Below are 18,921 nucleotides of genomic sequence, written 5' to 3' on the forward strand. Positions count from 1 at the left end.
AGAAAAAGAAAGAAAGAAAGGGAAGTGGTACAGGGAAAACTGGACAGCTACAAGTAAAAGAATGAAATTAGAACACTCCCTAACACCATACACAAAAATAAACTCAAAATGGATTAGAGACCTAAATGTAAGACCAGACACTATAAAACTCTTAGAGGAAAACATAGGAAGAACACTCTTGGACATAAATCATAGCAAGATCTTTTTTGACCCATCTACTAGAGTAATGGACATAAAAACAAAAATAAACAAATGAGACCTAATGAAACTTAAAAGCTTTTGCACAGCAAAGAAAACCATAAACAAGATGAAAAGACAACCCTCAGAATGGGAGAAAATATTTGCAAACGAATCAACAAAGGATTAATCTCCAAAATATACAAACAGCTCATGCAGCTCAATATCAAAACAACCCAATCAAATGGGTGGAAGACCTAAATAGACATTTCTCCAAAGAAGACATACAGATGGGCAAGAGGCACATGAAAAGATGCTCAATATTACTAATCATTAGAGAAATGCAAATCAAAACTACAATGAGGTATCACCTCACACCAGTTAGAATGGGAATCATCAGAAAATCTACAAACAATAAATGCTGGAGAGGGTGTGGAGAAAAGGGAACCCTCTTGCACTGTTGGTGGGAATGTAAATCGATACAGCCACTATGGAGAACAGTATGGAGGTTCCTTAAAAAACTAAAAATAGAATTACCATATGACCCAGCAATCCCACTACTGGGCATATACCCAGAGAAAACCATAATTCAAAAAGACACATGCACCCCAATGCTCATTGCAGCACTATTTACAATAGCTAGCTCGTGGAAGCAACCTAAATGTCCATCAACAGACGAATGGATAAAGAAGACGTGGTACATATATACAATGGAATATTACTCAGCCATAAAAAGGAATGAAATTGGGTCATTTGTAGAGATGTGGATGGACCTAGAGACTGTCATACAGAGTGAAGTAAGTCAGAAAGAGAAAAACAAATATCGTATATTAACGCATATTTCTGGAATCTAGAAAAATGGTACAGATGAACCAGTTTGCAAGGCAGAGAAAGAGACAAAGATGTAGAGAACAAACGTATGGACACCAAGGGGGGAAAGGAGGGGGTGGGATGAATTGGGAGTTTGGGATTAACATATACACACTAATATGTATAAAATAGAGAACTAATGAGAACCTGCTGTATAGCACAGGGAACTCTAGTTCACTTCGTTGTACAGTAGAAACTAACACAACATTGTAAAACAACTATACCCCAATTAATATATATATATATATTAAAAACACTATGCACTTAAAAAGGGAGAAAGAGAGAGAGAGAGGGAAAGAGAGAGAGAGAGGGAGAGAGGGAGGGAGGGAGGGTGGGAGGGAGGAAGGAAGAAAGAAAGAATTTTAGCCAGAAGCCAGACTTGCTTATAACTATAAAGAAATTGAAGTAGTTTAAAATCTTCCCATAATGGAAGAAAACAGGACCAGATGAATGTACAAGCAAGTTTTACCAGCTTTCAAGGAAAGATGATTCCCATCTTATGTAAGATCTAAAAGATATTTTAAAAACAAAAAAAATATTCCTTAACTCATTCATGGGGCCAGTATAATACTGATAATCAGACGAGGACAGTAAAAACAAATGCAAAAATCTGAAGGAAAAGAAAAAAAACTGGGAAGGTATCCCAACAGTATATGAAAAAATAATAAACCATGACCAATTTGAATTTATCCCAGGAATACAAGGGTGGCTTAATATTAGAAAATTCTCCAAATATCTTTATTACATTGACAGATTAAAGAAGAAAACCCATATAATCATTTCAAAAGATTCATATAAACAACTAGAAAATTCAACACCCACTCTTGATAAAAATTCTAAGCAAAAGAAATAGAAAGACCTTCCTTAACCAGACAAAAATATACCTACAAAAGATCTAAGCAAACATCATTGTTAAAGGGAAAAAGTTTAAAGCATTCCATTTAAAATCAGGAACATGGTAATGATGTTCAGCATCACTATTTCTATTCAATATTGTATTGCGATCCTAGCCACTAGAGTAAAACAAGAAAATGAAATTAAAAGATATAAGATGTGGAAAGGAGAGAGCCAAACTGTCATTACTCACAGATTAAATGACTGTCTTCATAGAAAACCTATTAAGGATTTACAGATAAATTACTGAAATTATCAGTACCATGGCTGGCTGTAAAATCAATATACAAAAATCAGTGCATTTTTATAGTCCTGTAATAAATAATAAAAAGGATATCTAATTTTTAAAATGACACAATAAAACTACATGCAGAAATAATAAATGGTGCTAGAACAAGTGATTGTCCATATGGAAAAATGTATAATTAGAGCACTCATTAAAATCAATGCTACAGAGGGAGGGGCAAGATGGCGGAAGAGTAAGACGCGGAGATCACCTTCCTCCCCACAGATACATGAGAAATACATCTACACGTGGAACTGCTCCTACAGAACACCCACTGAACGCTGGCAGAAGACGTCAGACCTCCCAAAAGGCAAGAAAATCCCCACGTACTTGGGTAGGGCAAAAGAAAAAAGAAATAACAGAGACAAAAGAATAGAGACGGGACCTGCACCAGTGGGAGGGAGCTGTGAAGGAGGAAAGGTTTCCACACACTAGGAAGCCCCTTCGTGGGCAGAGACTGCGGGTAGCAGAGGGGGGAAGCTTCGGAGCCACGGAGGAGAGCGCAGCCACAGTGGTGCGGAGGGCAAAGCGGAGACTCCCGCACAGAGGAGCGGTGCCGACCAGCACTCACCAGCCCGAGAGGCTTGTCTGCTCAGCCGCCGGGGCGGGCGGGGCCTGGGAGCTGGGGCTCGGGCTTCGGTGCTAGCCGGGAGGGAGTCCGGGAAAAAGACTGCAGCTGCCAAAGAGGCAAGAGAATTTTTCTTGCCTCTTTGTTTCGCGGCGCGCAAGGAGAGGGGATTCAGAGCGCCGCCTAAACGAGCTCCAGAGACGGGCGCGAGCCGCGGCTATCAGCGCGGATCCCACAGCAACAGGGACGCAGAGGGAAAAACGGAGAGATTCCCGCACAGAGGCTCGGCGCCGAGCAGCACTCACCAGCCCGAGAGGCTTGTCTGCTCACCCGCCGGGGCGGGCGGGGGCTGGGAGCTGAGGCGCGGGCTTCGGTCGGATCCCAGGGAGAGGACTGGGGTTGGCTGCGTGAACACAGCCTGAAGGGTCTAGCGCACCACAGCTAGCCGGGAGGGTGCACGAGGAAAAGTCTGCAGCTGCCGAAGAGGCAGGAGACTTTTTCTTGCCTCTTTGTTTCGCGGCGTGCAGGGAGAGGGGATTCAGAGCGCCACTTAGACGAACTCTGGAGACGGGCGCGAGCCGCGGCTATCAGCGCGGACCCCAGAGACGGGCATGAGACGCTAAGGCTGCTGCTGCCGCCACCAAACAGCCTGTGGGCGAGCACAGGTCATTCTCCACACCGCCCCTCCCGGGAGCCTGTGCGGCCCGCCACGGCCAGGCTCCCGTAATCCGGGGACAACTTCCCCGGGGGAGCGCACGGCGCGCCTCAGGCTGCTGCAACGTCACGCCGGCTTCTGCCGCCGCAGGCTCGCCCCGCCTCCTCCGTACCGCTCCCTCCCCCCGGCCTGACTGAGCCAGAGCCCCCGAATCAGCTGCTCCTTTAACCCCGTTCTGTCTGGGCGGGGAACAGACGCCCTCAGGGGACCTACATGCAGAGGCGGGTCCAAATCCAAAGCTGAACCCCGGGAGCTGTACGAACAAAGAAGAGAAAGGGAAATCTCTCCCAGCAGCCTCAGAAGCAGCGAATTAAAGCTCCACAAACAACTTGATGTGCCTGCATCTGTTGAATACCTGAATAGACAACGAATCATCCCAAATTTAGGAGATGGACTTTGGGAGCAGGATATATTAACTTTTCCCCTTTTCCTTTTTTTTGTGAGTGTAGATGTGTATGCTTCTGGGTGAGATTTTGTCTGTATAGCTTTGCTCTCACCGTTAGTCCTAGGGTTAGGTCCGTCCGTTTTTTTTTTGTTTTTTTTTGGCTTAAAAATTTTTTTTTCCCTAATAAATGTTTTCTTAATACTTTTTTCCTTATTTTCTATTTTTAAAAAATTTTTAATAAGTTTTTTCATATTTTTTATTTTAAAAAATTAAAAAATTTTTTTTCTTAATAAATTTTTTCTAAATAATTTTTTTCTTATTTTTAGTATAAAAAATTAATAAATCTATTTTTAAAAATTAAAAAAAATTTTTTTTCTTAATAAATTTACTCTTAATAATTTTTTTCTTATTTTTTATTATAATTGCTTTATTTTATTTTATTTTATCCTCTTTTTTTCTTTCTTTCCATTTTTTCTCCCTTTTATTCTGAGCCGTGTGGATGAAAGGCTCTTGGTGCTCCAGCCAGGCATCAGGGCTGTGCCTCTGAGGTGGGAGAGCCAACTTCAGGACACTGGTCCACAAGAGACCTCCCAGCTCCACGTAATACCAAACGGCGAAAATCTCTCACAGATCTCCATCTCAACATCAAGACCCAGCTTCACTCAACGACCAGCAAGCTACAGTGCTGGACACCCTATGCCAAACAACTAGCAAGAGAGGAACACAGCCCCATCCATTAACAGAGAGGCTGCCTAAAATCATAATAAGGCCACAGACACCCCAAAACACACCACCAGACGTGGATGAACCCACCAGAAAGACAACATCCAGCCTCATCCACCAGAACACAGGCACTAGTTCCCTCCACCAGGAAACCTACACAACCCACTGAACCAACCTTAGCCACTGGGGACAGATACCAAAAACAACGGGAACTACGAACCTGCAGCCTGTGAAAAGGAGACCCCAAACACAGTAAGATAAGCAAAATGAGAAGACAGAAAAACACACAGCAGATGAAGGAGCAGGGTCAAAACACACCAGACCTAACAAATGAAGAGGAAATAGGTAGTCTACCTGAAAAAGAATTCAGAATAATGATAGTAAGGATGATCCAAAGTCTTGGAAATAGAATAGACAAAATGCAAGAAACATTTAACAAGGACGTAGAAGAACTAAAGAGGAACCAAGAAACGATGACAAGCACAATAAATGAAATTAAAAATACTCTAGATGGGATCAATAGCAGAATAACTGAGGCAGAAGAACGGATAAGTGACCTGGAAGATAAAATGGTGGAAATAACTACTGCAGAGCAGAATAAAGAAAAAAGAATGAAAAGAACTGAGGACAGTCTCAGAGACCTCTGGGACAACATTAAACGCACCAACATTCGAATTATAGGGGTCCCAGAAGAAGAAGAGAAAAAGAAAGGGACTGAGAAAATATTTGAAGAGATTATAGTTGAAAACTTCCCTAATATGGGAAAGGAAATAGTTAATCAAGTCCTGGAAGCACAGAGAGTCCCATACAGGATAAATCCAAGGAGAAACACACCAAGACACATATTAATCAAACTATCAAAAATTAAATATAAAGAAAACATATTAAAAGCAGCAAGGGAAAAACAACAGATAACACACAAGGGCATCCCCATAAGGTTAACAGCTGATCTTTCAGCAGAAACGCTGCAAGCCAGAAGGGAGTGGCAGGATATACTTAAAGTGATGAAGGAGAAAAACCTACAACCAAGATTACTCTACCCAGCAAGGATCTCATTCAGATTTGATGGAGAAATTAAAACCTTTCCAGACAAGCAAAAGCTGAGAGAGTTCAGCACCACCAAACCAGCTTTACAACAAATGCTAAAGGAACTTCTCTAGGCAAGAAACACAAGAGAAGGAAAACACCTACAATAACAAACCCAAAACATTTAAGAAAATGGGAATAGGAACATACATATCGATAATTACCTTAAATGTAAATGGATTAAATGCTCCCACCAAAAGACACAGACTGGCTGAATGGATACAAAAACAAGACCCATATATATGCTGTCTACAAGAGACCCACTTCAGACCTAGAGACACATACAGACTGAAAGTGAGGGGATGGAAAAAGATATTCCATGCAAATGGAAATCAAAAGAAAGCTGGAGTAGCAATTCTCATATCAGACAAAATAGACTTTAAAATAAAGACAATTACAAGAGACAAAGACGGACACTATATAATGATCAAGGGATCGATCCAAGAGGAAGGTATAACAATTGTAAATATTTATGCACCCAACATAGGAGCACCTCAATACATAAGGCAAATACTAACAGCCATAAAAGGGGAAATCGACAGTAACACAATCATAGTAGGGGACTTTAACACCCCACTTTCACCAATGGACAGATCATCCAAAATGAAAATAAATAAGGAAACACAAGCTTTAAATGATACATTAAACAAGATGGACTTAATTGATATTTATAGGACATTCCACCCAAAAACAACAGAATACACATTTTTCTCAAGTGCTCATGGAACATTCTCCAGGATAGATCATATCTTGGGTCACAAATCAAGCCTTGGTAAATTTAAAAAAATTGAAATCGTATCAAGTATCTTTTCCGACCACAACGCTATGAGACTAGATATCAATTACAGGAAAAGATCTGTAAAAAATACAAACACATGGAGGCTACACAATACACTACTTAATAACGAAGTGATCACTGAAGAAATCAAAGGGGAAATCAAAAAATACCTAGAAACAAATGACAATGGAGACACGACGATCCAAAACCTATGGGATGCAGCAAAAGCAGTTCTAAGAGGGAAGTTTATAGCAATACAAGCCTACATCAAGAAACAGGAAACATCTCGAATAAACAACCTAACCTTGCACCTAAAGCAATTAGAGAAAGAAGAACAAAAAAACCCCAAAGCTAGCAGAAGGAAAGAAATCATAAAGATCAGATCAGAAATAAATGAAAAAGAAATGAAGGAAACAATAGCAAAAATCAATGAAACTAAAAGCTGGTTCTTTGAGAAGATAAACAAAATTGATAAACCATTAGCCAGACTCATCAAGAGAAAAAAGGAGAAGACTCAAATTAATAGAATTAGAAATGAAAAAGGAGAAGTAACCACTGACACTGCAGAAATACAAACGATCATAAGAGATTACTACAAGCAACTCTATGCTAATAAAATGGACAACCTGGAAGAAATGGACAGATTCTTAGAAATGCACAACCTGCCGAGACTGAACCAGGAAGAAATAGAAAATATGAACAGACCAATCACAAGCACTGAAATTGAAACTGTGATTAAAAATCTTCCAACACACAAAAGCCCAGGACCAGATGGCTTCACAGGCGAATTCTATCAAACATTTAGAGAAGAGCTAACACCTATCCTTCTCAAACTCTTCCAAAATATTGCAGAGGGAGGAACACTCCCCAACTCATTCTACGAGGCCATCATCACCCTGATACCAAAACCAGGCAAAGATGTCACAAAGAAAGAAAACTACAGGCCAATATCACTGATGAACATAGATGCAAAAATCCTCAACAAAATACTAGCAAACAGAATCCAACAGCCCATTAAAAGGATCATACACCATGATCAAGTGGGGTTTATTCCAGGAATGCAAGGATTCTTCAATATACGCAAATCAATCAACGTGATACATCATATTAACAAATTGAAGGAGAAAAACCATATGATCATCTCAATAGATGCAGAGAAAGCTTTCGACAAAATTCAACACCCATTTATGATAAAAGTCCTGCAGAAAGTAGGCATAGAGGGAACTTTCCTCAACATAATAAAGGCCGTATATGACAAACCCACAGCCAACATTGTCCTCAATGGTGAAAAACTGAAACCATTTCCACTAAGATCAGGAACAAGACAAGGTTGCCCACTCTCACCACTATTATTCAACATAGTTTTGGAAGCGTTAGCCACAGCAATCAGAGACGAAAAAGAAATAAAAGGAATCCAAATCGGAAAAGAAGAAGTAAAGCTGTCACTGTTTGCAGATGACATGATACTATACATAGAGAATCCAAAAGATGCTACCAGAAAACTACTAGAGCTAATCAATGAATTTGGTAAAGTAGCAGGATACAAAATTAATGCACAGAAATCTCTTGCATTCCTGTATACTAATGATGAAAAATCTGAAAGTGAAATTAAGAAAACACTCCCGTTTACCATTGCAACAAAAAGAATAAAATACCTAGGAATAAACCTACCTAAGGAGACAAAAGACCTGTATGCAGAAAATTATAGGACACTGATGAAAGAAATTAAGGATGATACAAATAGATGGAGAGATATACCATGTTCTTGGATTGGAAGAATAAACATTGTGAAAATGACTCTGCTACCCAAAGCAATCTACAGATTCAATGCAATCCCTATGAAACTACCACTGGCATTTTTCACAGAACTAGAACAAAAAATTTCACAATTTGTATGGAAACACAAAAGACCCCGAATAGCCAAAGCAATCTTGAGAACGAAAAATGGAGCTGGAGGAATCAGGCTCCCTGACTTCAGACTATATTACAAAGCTACAGTAATCAAGACAGTTTGGTACTGGCACAAAAACAGAAATATAGATCAATGGAACAGGATAGAAAGCCCAGAGATAAGCCCACGCACATATGGTCACCTTATCTTTGATAAAGGAGGCAAGCATATACAGTGGAGAAAAGACAGCCTCTTCAATAAGTGGTGCTGGGAAAATTGGACAGGTACATGTAAAAGTATGAAATTAGAACACTCCCTAACACCATACACAAAAATAAACTCAAAATGGATTAAAGACCTAAGTGTAAGGCCAGACACTATCAAACTCTTAGAGGAAAACATAGGCAGAACACTGTATGACATAAGTCACAGCAAGATCCTTTTTGACCCAGGTCCTAGAGAAATGGAAATAAAAACACAAATAAACAAATGGGACCTAATGAAACTTAAAAGCTTTTGTACAGCAAAGGAAACCATAAACAAGACCAAAAGACAACCCTCAGAATGGGAGAAAATATTTGCAAATGAAGCAACGGACAAAGGATTAATCTCCAAGATTTACAAGCAGCTCATGCAGCTCAATAACAAAAAAACAAACAACCCAATCCAAAAATGGGCAGAAGACCTAAACAGACATTTCTCCAAAGAAGAGATACAGATTGCCAACAGACACATGAAAGAATGCTCAACATCATTAATCATTAGAGAAATGCAAATCAAAACTACAATGAGGTATCATCTCACACCGGTCAGAATGGCCATCATCAAAAAATCTAGAAACAATAAATGCTGGAGAGGGTGTGGAGAAAAGGGAACACTCTTGCACTGTTGGTGGGAATGTAAATTGATACAGCCACTATGGAGAACAGTATGGAGGTGCCTTAAAAAACTAAAAATAGAACTACCATATGACCCAGCAATCCCACTACTGGGCATATACCCTGAGAAAACCATAATTCAGAAAGAGTCATGTACCAAAATATTCATTGCAGCTCTGTTTACAATAGCCAGGACATGGAAGCAACCTAGGTGTCCATCATCGGATGAATGGATAAAGAAGATGTGGCACATATATACAATGGAATATTACTCAGCCATAAAAAGAAATGAAATGGAGGTGTTTGTAATGAGGTGGATGGAGTTAGAGTCTGTCATACAGAGTGAAGTAAGTCAGAAAGAGAAAAACAAATACAGTATGCTAACACATATATATGGAATCTAAGGGAAAAAAAAAAAAAAAAAAAAAAGAGGTCATGAAGAACCCAGTGGCAAGATGGGAATAAAGACACAGACCTACTAGAGAATGGACTTGAGGATATGGGGAGGGGGAGGGGTGAGATGTGACAAGGTGAGAGAGTGTCATGGACATATATACACTACCAAATGTAAAATAGATAACTAGTGGGAAGCAGCCGCATAGCACAGGGAGATCAGCTCGGTGCTTTGTGACCACCTAGAGGGGTGGGATAGGGAGGGTGGGAGGGAGGGAGATGCAAGAGGGAAGAGATATGGCAACATATGTATATGTGTAACTGATTCACTTTGTTGTAAAGCAGAAGCTAGCACACCATTGTAAAGCAATTATACTTCAATAAAGATGTTTAAAAAAAAAAAAAATCAATGCTACATAGATAAAAGCATTTAAAAATGAAAAGCAACACTTTAAAAGTTTTAAAGAAAATATAAATGGATGGTTTTTCTGAATTTGGGGCAGGAAGGATTACTTAAACAAGAAAAAACCTGCTAACTATTAAAGATAAGATTGATATGTTTGCATTAAAATTAACTCCTAGATAAATATTGTATGTTATCACTTATATGTGCTTATCACTTATATGTAGGATCTAAAAAACAAAACAAACAAATGAATATAACAAAATAGAAACAGACTCATAGACAGAGAGAACAAACTAGCGGTTACCTGTGGGGAGAGGGAAGGGGAGAGGGGCAAGATGGGGTAGGGGATTAAAAGGTACAAACTACTCTGTATAAAATAATTAATGGGAATTCCTTGGTGGTCCAGTGGTTAGGACTTGGTGCTTTCACTGCCATGGTCCTGGGTTCAATCCCTGGTCAGGGATCCCACATAAAAATAAATTTAAAAAAATAAACAAACAAACAAATAAGCTACATGGTGGGAATATAAATTGGTACAACCACCATGGAGGACAGTATGGAGGTTCCTTAAAAAACTAAAAATAGAACTACCATATAATCCACCAATCCCACTCCTGGGCATATATCTGGAGAAAACCATAATTTGAAAAGATACCTGCACCCCAATGTTCATTGCAGCACTATTTACAATAGCCAGGACATGGAGACAACCTAAATGTCCATCGACAGAGGAACAGACAGAGAAGATGTGGTACATATATACAATGGAATATTACTCAGCCATAAAAAAGAACGAAATAATGCCATTTGCAGCAACGTGGGTGGACCTAGAGATTATCACACTAAATGAAGTAAGTCAAACAGAGAAAGACAAATATCATATGGTATCACTCATATGTGGAATCTAATTTTTTTTAATGATATATAAATAAATAAATAAGCTACAAGGATTTATTGTACAGCACAGGGAATATAGCCAATATTTTGCAATAACTTTAAATGGAGTATAAGCTGTAAAAATTTTGAATCACTATGTTGTACACCTGAAACTAATATAATATTTTAAGTCAACGATATTTCAAAAAATTTTTTTTAATTTAGAACTCCTGTTCATCAAAAACCTCATTAAAAAAAAGAAGAAAAGCCACAAACTGAAAGTATCTATAACATGTAGATGAACATGTTAATTCAGAATTAACATAATTCAGAATATATAAAGAATAATTCAGAATAATTCAGAATATATACAGGACTCCAACAATTATTACTAACCAGGGAAATACAAATGAAGTCCACAATGAGATGCTATTTTGTGCTAGATTCATGAAAATAATGAAATCTGGTAATACCAAGTGTTGAAGAGGATTTGGATCAGTATGATCTCTTATACACCAATGGTGGAGTGGCAAAAGTGTACAATCCCTTTGGAAACCAATGTGACTTGACCTCATAAAAGCTGAACATTTACATACCCTACACTCTAGCAGTGCCACTCCTAGGACAATATCCTAGAGAAACATCATACCTGCACACCAGAAGACAGACACATGATAGTGCTTATGGCAGCACTATTTGTAATAGTAAATACTAGAGCCCTGCTGCTTCTGGTTCCAGCCCTGCAACCTCATCACAGCCCTCCTAGCCCCTCTTGTCTTTACTACTCAGCTCCTGCAACAGGAGTCCTGCTGCCAGAGGCTGGGCAAGTCCCTGAAAACACACACCATATCCAGAGAGCAGCTCCCAGGGGACTGAAGGCTTGAGGCAGACCTGGGGCCAGCAATGGCTACTGGTTTATATTGGAAAGATAAAGGAGATTTTCTGTTTCCTGTTTTATAAATGTACATTTTTCACTTGGTGTCTTATCAAATGTTTGTGTTTAAAGCATATTAAACATCTAGTATTGCCGTTTTCTACTTGGCTTTAGCAAACAACAATAAATGAATAAAAAAATAAAATAAAATAAAAATAAAAACTAGAAACAACGAAAATGTCCAACATCAGGAATAGACCAGATACATAAATTGCATTCAGTTCCACAAGGAATAGTATACAGCAGAGAAAAAGAAATGAACTGCATCTACACACAACATGGATGAATCTTAGAAACATAAGGTTGATTGTAAACAGCAAGTCCCAGAAGACCATAAACATATGATACCATTTTTATAGACCTCAAAAACAAACAAAAATAAATTAAGTGATACATTGTTTAGGCACATACCAAAGTGAGTACATTTAAAAACTCAAGCGAATTATTCAAAATTCAGGGTAGTGGTTAGGGTTACCTTTGATGTGGGGGAAGTAGCAGAAGGAAAAGAGAGGAGCACACAAACCACTAGCAATTTCTAGTTCTTGGGTTTGGGTGACAGACCATGGGTGCTCATTATTAAGTTTTAAAACACATATATTACGTATATTTTTTGATTATGTGAAATATTACATTAAAACATAAATTAAAGACACATCCCACGAATACAGTGATGCATAAACAGAACTATTCACTGACACACTTAATAGATACATGAACACACAGTCTCAAAGACCCAGATACACTGATCCATACATTTCCTTACAAAATGAAACAAACCTAAACACATTCGTTCATGAGAATGACAGCCACATTCTCTGGAGAGAAGAACAGGAACATACTAACACATACAAAGTGACACATTCCTAACACTGACCACATACATTCCTACCAGTCCCATGGGGAGGTACCTCCTAAGGGGGTGTACTGGACCACTGGGAAACTATGGGTGTTTACGAGCCACTGGACTGGTGGATCGTCTCCCAGAGATCACCCCCCAATCCCAGGCTTCCCGGGCACCCACCTGATTCCCGGGATGCCACTTTCCGTGGGACCAGCTTCTTGATCTATGCAGAAAAGAAGTGTCAGAATCTGAAGAGGAGCCCTCACATTTCTACGTCCACCCTCATTTGTGGGTGGCCCTCCAGCTGTGTCCCGTGAGAGCCACAACCCCCAACTTTGTCCAGAGTAGCCTGCCCCTTGCCACCTGAGTGCCTGGCTTCGTACTCACCGGGGGTGGTGGGAGCACAAAGTTATCTGGGAAAAGTCCTCTTCTGCCTTGAGACTCTCCTTCCCACCAGCCCTTATCCTCTGTGGTCTGGGAGAGCAAGATGCCATGGGGAGGTGAGCCAGATCCCCATGCTCCTTCCTTCCCCAAGCCCACCCTTCTCAACACCCCCGTCCCTGTGCCCTCCCCTGCCCTGTGCCTTTCACACCTTCCTCAGTACTTTCACCTCGTCCCCCCTCCGCAGCGCCAACTCGTCTCGGGCCTCGGGATGGTAGTCAAACAGGACCCTGTAGGTCTCAGGGTGGGAGACTGAGGGGAGGTCAGTTCACTGAAGCCAAACCTCCTCCCCAAACCATTCATCGGCTCCCTCCTCCATCAGTCTAGCTGGGTCCCCCCCCCAAGTCAGAGTGGCTTGGGGGGGAGGATTTGAAGGACCCTTTGGCTGGGTGCTCACCTGTCCGCAGGTAGTCTGGAGGGCTGTCATAGGTCAGGCTGCTCAGCTAGTGGGGGCAGGGGGAGGAACAAGCTGAGCCCTCCAACCCCCCCGCCCCCCCCAGCCAAGAGGAACTCACCACCTCTTTGCCCTCTCCACCCAGTTTACCTTGGGAGGCCGCTGGGGACCAAGGCTGATTGAAGGCATGTCTGGGTTACCAAGGCCTGGTGGGGGATAGTGAGGTTAGGGGCGGGTGCTAATTCAGTTTAGGTCATGAGAGATGTCAAAGGGGTGATGGGGCAAGATGTGTGGATCACAGGCTCAGGCCACTGGGGAGGGTCACTGAAGATTGTAGAGTCTGGTCACAGGGGTTCACGGGGTCACAGGGTATAGGTCTCACTTGGGGGTCCACTGTCCAGCAACTCCACAAAGTTGGATGGGAAGGCTCCCAGCTGCCCGTTCTTCTTCCCCAGCCACCAGCCGTCCTCAATCTGGGGAGGGGGGAGGACGAAGGGGCATCTGGTTCTGCCCCAAGGGGCTCCCTAGGCATCTTAAACCCTGGTTCACCCCCCTCTCCCGATTCTGCCCGATGACCCCTCTCCTCCCTTGCTCCCCCACTTTCCCATTTCTGTGCCCCTCATCAGTCCCATCACCCACACCCTCACTGCACCCATGTCCCCTCATCCGGAGACGTACTCCATCATCTCCCCCCAAACCCTCTCATCACCTCATCCCCTCACCTCCTTTATCACTTCCACAATCTCCCCAGCTTGCAGCTTCAGCTCGTCCGCCTGCTCCGGGCTGTAACTGAAGTTCACTTTGCACCATCTTTGGGGGCCCGGAGATTCGACGGGGTGACCTGGGGTCGGACGAGAGTGAGGCCGCTGGAGCCTCGGGCCCCAGTCAGCTCAGCTGGGGGACGGGCGGGCCGCGAGCACCCCTTGGTATCTCCAGGCCCCGCCCCAGGGCGGAGCATTGTACTCGAGAACCAATCACGGGCCGCCCAGAGGCCACGCAGTCCCGCCCAGAGCCGCGCCCTTCTCGGCGAGCTGGGACGACCTGTTGGGGTGGGGGGGGGCGCTCACCTCGGCGGCGCGCACAGCGCGGTCTCGGCGCCTCCCCCGAGCCGCGGAGAGTCTCAGGGATCTTCTACGAATGAGCGCACGGGCAGGGGGGCTCTCAGCTCCCGGGGGCGCGCGCTGAGAGCCACCCCACCCCCCGCCCGACCTCCGGCCGGCCTCACCTGCACCAGACACTCGGGGAAGAGGCCACAACGGCCCCCAAGCTCTCCACGCAGCCAGCCCCGTGCGGGCCCCTTGCACACCTGCCGGACCACGTCCCCGGGCGCCAGGCTCAGCTCGTCCTCTTTCTGCGCGCTGTATCCGGCCAGGACCAGCGCCTCTGCGGGCGGAGGATGGCGCTGGCACGCGGCTCAGAAGAGCCCATTCAGGGCCGACTGGCCATGGCGCGAGTCCCAGGCCCCGTGTGGACAGCGGGAGAGCGGGGAGGTGGTGTAGGCTTTTATCGCTATTTCCACGCAGTTGCATAGAAGAGCTACCCCAAACCCTCTGCACATACCCATGGCTTCCGGGGCGCCTTCCGGAGCCGAGCAAGGAGGATGGTGCAGTCGCGTTCGCAGCCGAGTACTGGGTCCAGGTAGGGTGGGACAAGCAGCGAGATTGTGAAGCCAAGGAGGCGGAGACGCGAGCCGATAGGTCGGGCTCCAGGTGCAAGGAGTGGGTATGGGAGAGGGGGCGGCCCAGCTCGGCAGGTTCGGTCCCCAAACCAGGAGTGAGGACTCCGGGATCTCTGGCCAGTGCTGGGGTCACAGCTCCCCGACATGATCTTGTCTGCCTAGCCACCTAAGTTTCAGTCTAGCCACCTTCCCTCCTTCTCAGCCTTGGCCCTGAGGCTCCCACCCACCATTACTGGCCTACCCTCGCCGGGCTGACAAGCTTTTAGCTGCAGGGGAGGTGGGAAGAGGCACATACCAGCAGGCAGCAACCGCTCTCGGGCGGGTCCTGGGTGGACGGGGTGGTTGCTCTGTGCGCACAAAGCTATTGCTGCTTTCCCTGGGAGGCATATTCCTCCCTGGACCCCCTTCAAGGGAAGAGGAAGAGCACAAAAACCCTTTATTCAGGCCACGGGGGCCTCGTTTGGTTTCAGAAAACATCCCCGGATTCTCCCAGGGGGAAGACAGGAAGGGAACTTCAGGAGCTTTCAAGGCTCCTGCTCTCCTGCAGCCAAGGCCAACGCTGGCAAAGGCTGAAGGTTAGTGCCAGTCCCACGTGGGCTAGGCTAACTTTCAGGTCATCTTCCTGCTTAGTGGCGAACGTAGAAAGCCGAGCCTGAGCCCTGCAACCACTTCATCTGTTGCTACCCCGGGTTAATGGAGACTCTTCACTGCAGCATGGAGCCCATTTTTGTGCTGCACTGAACAGCAGCTGGAGTGACTTAAGTAGCTTTATGAAAAGATATTATTTTTCAAAAAATCTGTGCGCCTCAAAAAAAAAAAGAAAGCCGAGCCTGTTATCCACACCCCTTGACCCCTGCCCCACCACTCTGGAAGCCAAAGTCCTTGCTTATGACACCAGAGTGAAAAAATCTGGTTCTCCTAGGGTGTCCAAGGTACAGGATATGAAGCAAAATCACTGGAAAGGGAAAGAGCTATTACCCAACGCAGGATCGGCTGAGGTCCTCCTAGAACAACCGAATGCGGGGCTGGAGAGGATGGAGCTGAGCAACAGTCTGGGCCCAGCCCCCCCCAGACACCTGGTTTTCCAGGTTCCCTGAAGCTGCTATGGGAGACACCCACCCCCCCCAACACACACACTCAGGGTGACAATGACCAGAGCCCATTTACATCTGCCACTTTATTTTTTTATTTGCAGGAGGAGTTGAAACAAATTTTAAGGGTATTTTCATTTTTTTTTCCCTAAACATGAATCATTCAAGTAAAACCAACTTAACTATAGAAATGTAGCAAAGTAAGGGGAAAGTAGCGTAACAACCCAAGAGGCAAAGGTTGGAGGGGGGGGAAGAGGTGGGTGCAGTCCGCATATAACATATGCATAAATGCCATATGATTCACCTGCTCAGGACCGCCTCCCCAGAAGGCAAGCACAAGGACCCATTTTAAGAGGATGTTTTCCCCCCAAACATCTGAGAATGTTTCAACTTAAAGCTTAAGGTTATAAAAAGAAAAAGGAAAAGAAAAAAACAAAACAAAAAACCCCACAAACCACCCAGCCATAACCACCTTCCTTAATCGATCATAGGAGTTTCTTTTCATTTTATAAAAAGATTAATAAAAAATATTGAAAAAATTATTTTCTCATCTTATATTTGTAAAGATAATAGAAGTCAGAAGTTTCTTAGAAAACAGACCAGAAACTGCCACATCCAGTTTCCACCCCTGTTGCTGAGAGGATCAGCAGGACTAGGAAGTTTGGGATACTGGAGCTGCTGGTGGAGAAGGGGAAGCCCAGCCCAGAAGAAATCAGAAAATATTGGGGGGGAGGGGAGGTGCGCACATGGGGTGTGGTTAGGAGCAACACCATGTGATACATGGCTGCGCAGAAAAGGGGAACACAAGGTGGTCAGAAAGGCCTTGAACTCCTCCTCGACATACAAAACCAACTTTTACAAAGATCCAAGCAGTTTGGTCCCAAACTGAGGTGAACACTTCAATGTTTATTCACATGCTTTGTTTTCTCTTTTTAAGAATCAAAGTTGCCCAAATTAAATCTTTCCGCTAATGTTACTATATATGCCTAAAAAAAAAAGGGGGGGGGGCTTTTAAAATCAGGATAAGGGAGAAGAGATCGAAAATCATCAAATTAGTCCTCTTAGCTCCAAATGAAATGAAATGAAGAATAAAACTGTTGGTTTCTAATAGGGAACAAACCAAAATCCAAGTATCGCTCTGCCCTCCCTACCCCAGCCCCACCCCACACAGCAACAAATGAGAACCACACAGCTAAAGCCCAACGTGGTGTGTTCTGCTCAAGAGCTGGGCCTGACCCCAGGCCCCACAGCCGGCTGCCTCTGTCCAGCGGGACACAGCGCCAGGGATGCTTTCGGCTGTCGTAGGAGTTCTGCATGGCTGGTGGGGGGTAGGGGTGGGATTTTCAGAATCTTCTCGAGGCTCCTCTGTTTAGCTCCTCACCAGCCATCTTCCCAGCGCCTCTCTCCCTTGGGCAGGGGCTCCCATCAAGGTGGCCTCTACTCAGCTGTAGGCTGTAAATTGTCCTTCTCTTCTCGGTTCTCTGTCCCACTCTCGTCGTCTTCGATCTCCCCTTCCTCCCCACTGAACTTGTCGTGGGCCCATTTGGGGCTGGTGCTGGATTTCCGGAACATGAACCGGCCCCGACCCCGAGGAAAGGCTCCCCGGCCCCGGCCCCGGCTCACCCACTTCTCACTGCCTTCACCTTCACGGTCATCGTGCTGAAAGGAAAGAAGACTGCCATCAATGCCAGAGTGAACAAGAGCAGCCAGAACCCTCTTCTCTGAACCCACCCAAATGTGACTTTCTCAAATGAACCTATGCCCTGTCCCCCACTCTAAAAATGCTACTGATTCAGATCTAAGAGAATATTCAGTTGGGTTCCTTGAATTCTAAGGCAGTAGTTTAGGCATTATAATAATGATGATGATGATAAAATCTTCAAAGACCTTTTCCTGCATTATCTCATTTAATCCTCACATCTACCCTACCCTATCATTATCACCCTCCACTACACAAATGGGAAAACAGGCAGAGGAACTTTAAGTAACTCCATATTATTTAGAACACTGTCTCTCAAAGGGTGGGTTTGAGAAAGCAAATCACCCCTAAATGTGAAACTATGATCTGAGTTGTCAGGAAGCTAAGAGATGAAGCAACACAGAACACACACATAGTTGGGACTCTAGCTCTCCCCAACCCTCCCCCTCAGCCAAGAACAGGCCGTGAGACCAAGGGAAAATGATCTGCTCATGGTCTCAGACCAGTTATTGGCAAAGTCAGGACCAGAACCCAGCCTCCTGTCTTGTATCCCTCCCCTCTTTAGTTTTATGCAAGGAGGCAGTGTGGCAGAGTAGAAAATACAAAACCTACAACTCAAACAATCCCTGGTCTGATGATCACATGAGAAGAGAAGAAGGGATCCAATGAAAAAGAATGACTGACAAAGCATTTTGAAAAGTCACTGTTACCTCATCAGCCCCATGGCTTCAAAGAGTCTAAACCCTCCACCCACACAAGTAGTGCCTTAGGCCCCTGAGGGGTTAGCTCAGCTAAAGGGCCAGCTGCTTATTCACTAGCCTAAATGTATCAGGCTGGCAATGCTCCTTCAGGGGACAGATGGGGCAGGGAAAGGGGCTTTGTGTGGCCTTTAATCCTTCCCTTAAGCAGCCCCACTC

The 18,921-nt window shown here is 44.0% G+C and overlaps 2 protein-coding genes across 5 annotated transcripts in view; both read right to left on the bottom strand.

The window, feature by feature from the left end:
- The window catches only part of SH3D21 (SH3 domain containing 21), a 28,516-nt gene extending 13,393 nt beyond the window's left edge, over positions 1–15,123 (bottom strand). The window contains exons 1-10 of the mRNA XM_061186785.1: positions 15,097–15,123; positions 14,762–14,919; positions 14,604–14,667; positions 14,259–14,377; positions 13,919–14,009; positions 13,687–13,742; positions 13,540–13,585; positions 13,294–13,394; positions 13,089–13,175; positions 12,882–12,924 (exon numbers count right to left, since the gene is read on the bottom strand). Of these exons, the coding sequence (XP_061042768.1) occupies positions 12,882–12,924; positions 13,089–13,175; positions 13,294–13,394; positions 13,540–13,585; positions 13,687–13,742; positions 13,919–14,009; positions 14,259–14,377; positions 14,604–14,667; positions 14,762–14,919; positions 15,097–15,100 (769 nt within the window). The 5' untranslated portion in view covers positions 15,101–15,123. The remainder of the gene's footprint in view (positions 1–12,881; positions 12,925–13,088; positions 13,176–13,293; positions 13,395–13,539; positions 13,586–13,686; positions 13,743–13,918; positions 14,010–14,258; positions 14,378–14,603; positions 14,668–14,761; positions 14,920–15,096) is intronic.
- A 1,253-nt stretch (positions 15,124–16,376) lies between these two features.
- THRAP3 (thyroid hormone receptor associated protein 3) overlaps positions 16,377–18,921 on the bottom strand; it is a 72,841-nt gene continuing 70,296 nt past the window's right edge. For all 4 annotated transcript variants that reach the window (XM_061184486.1, XM_061184488.1, XM_061184490.1 and 1 more), the window contains one exon: positions 16,377–17,964. In XM_061184486.1, coding sequence (XP_061040469.1) covers positions 17,743–17,964 — 222 coding nt within the window. In that variant the 3' untranslated portion in view covers positions 16,377–17,742. The remainder of the gene's footprint in view (positions 17,965–18,921) is intronic.

This window comes from Eubalaena glacialis, chromosome 3 (assembly GCF_028564815.1).
Source record: "Eubalaena glacialis isolate mEubGla1 chromosome 3, mEubGla1.1.hap2.+ XY, whole genome shotgun sequence".
Taxonomy (NCBI): Eukaryota; Metazoa; Chordata; class Mammalia; order Artiodactyla; family Balaenidae; genus Eubalaena; species Eubalaena glacialis.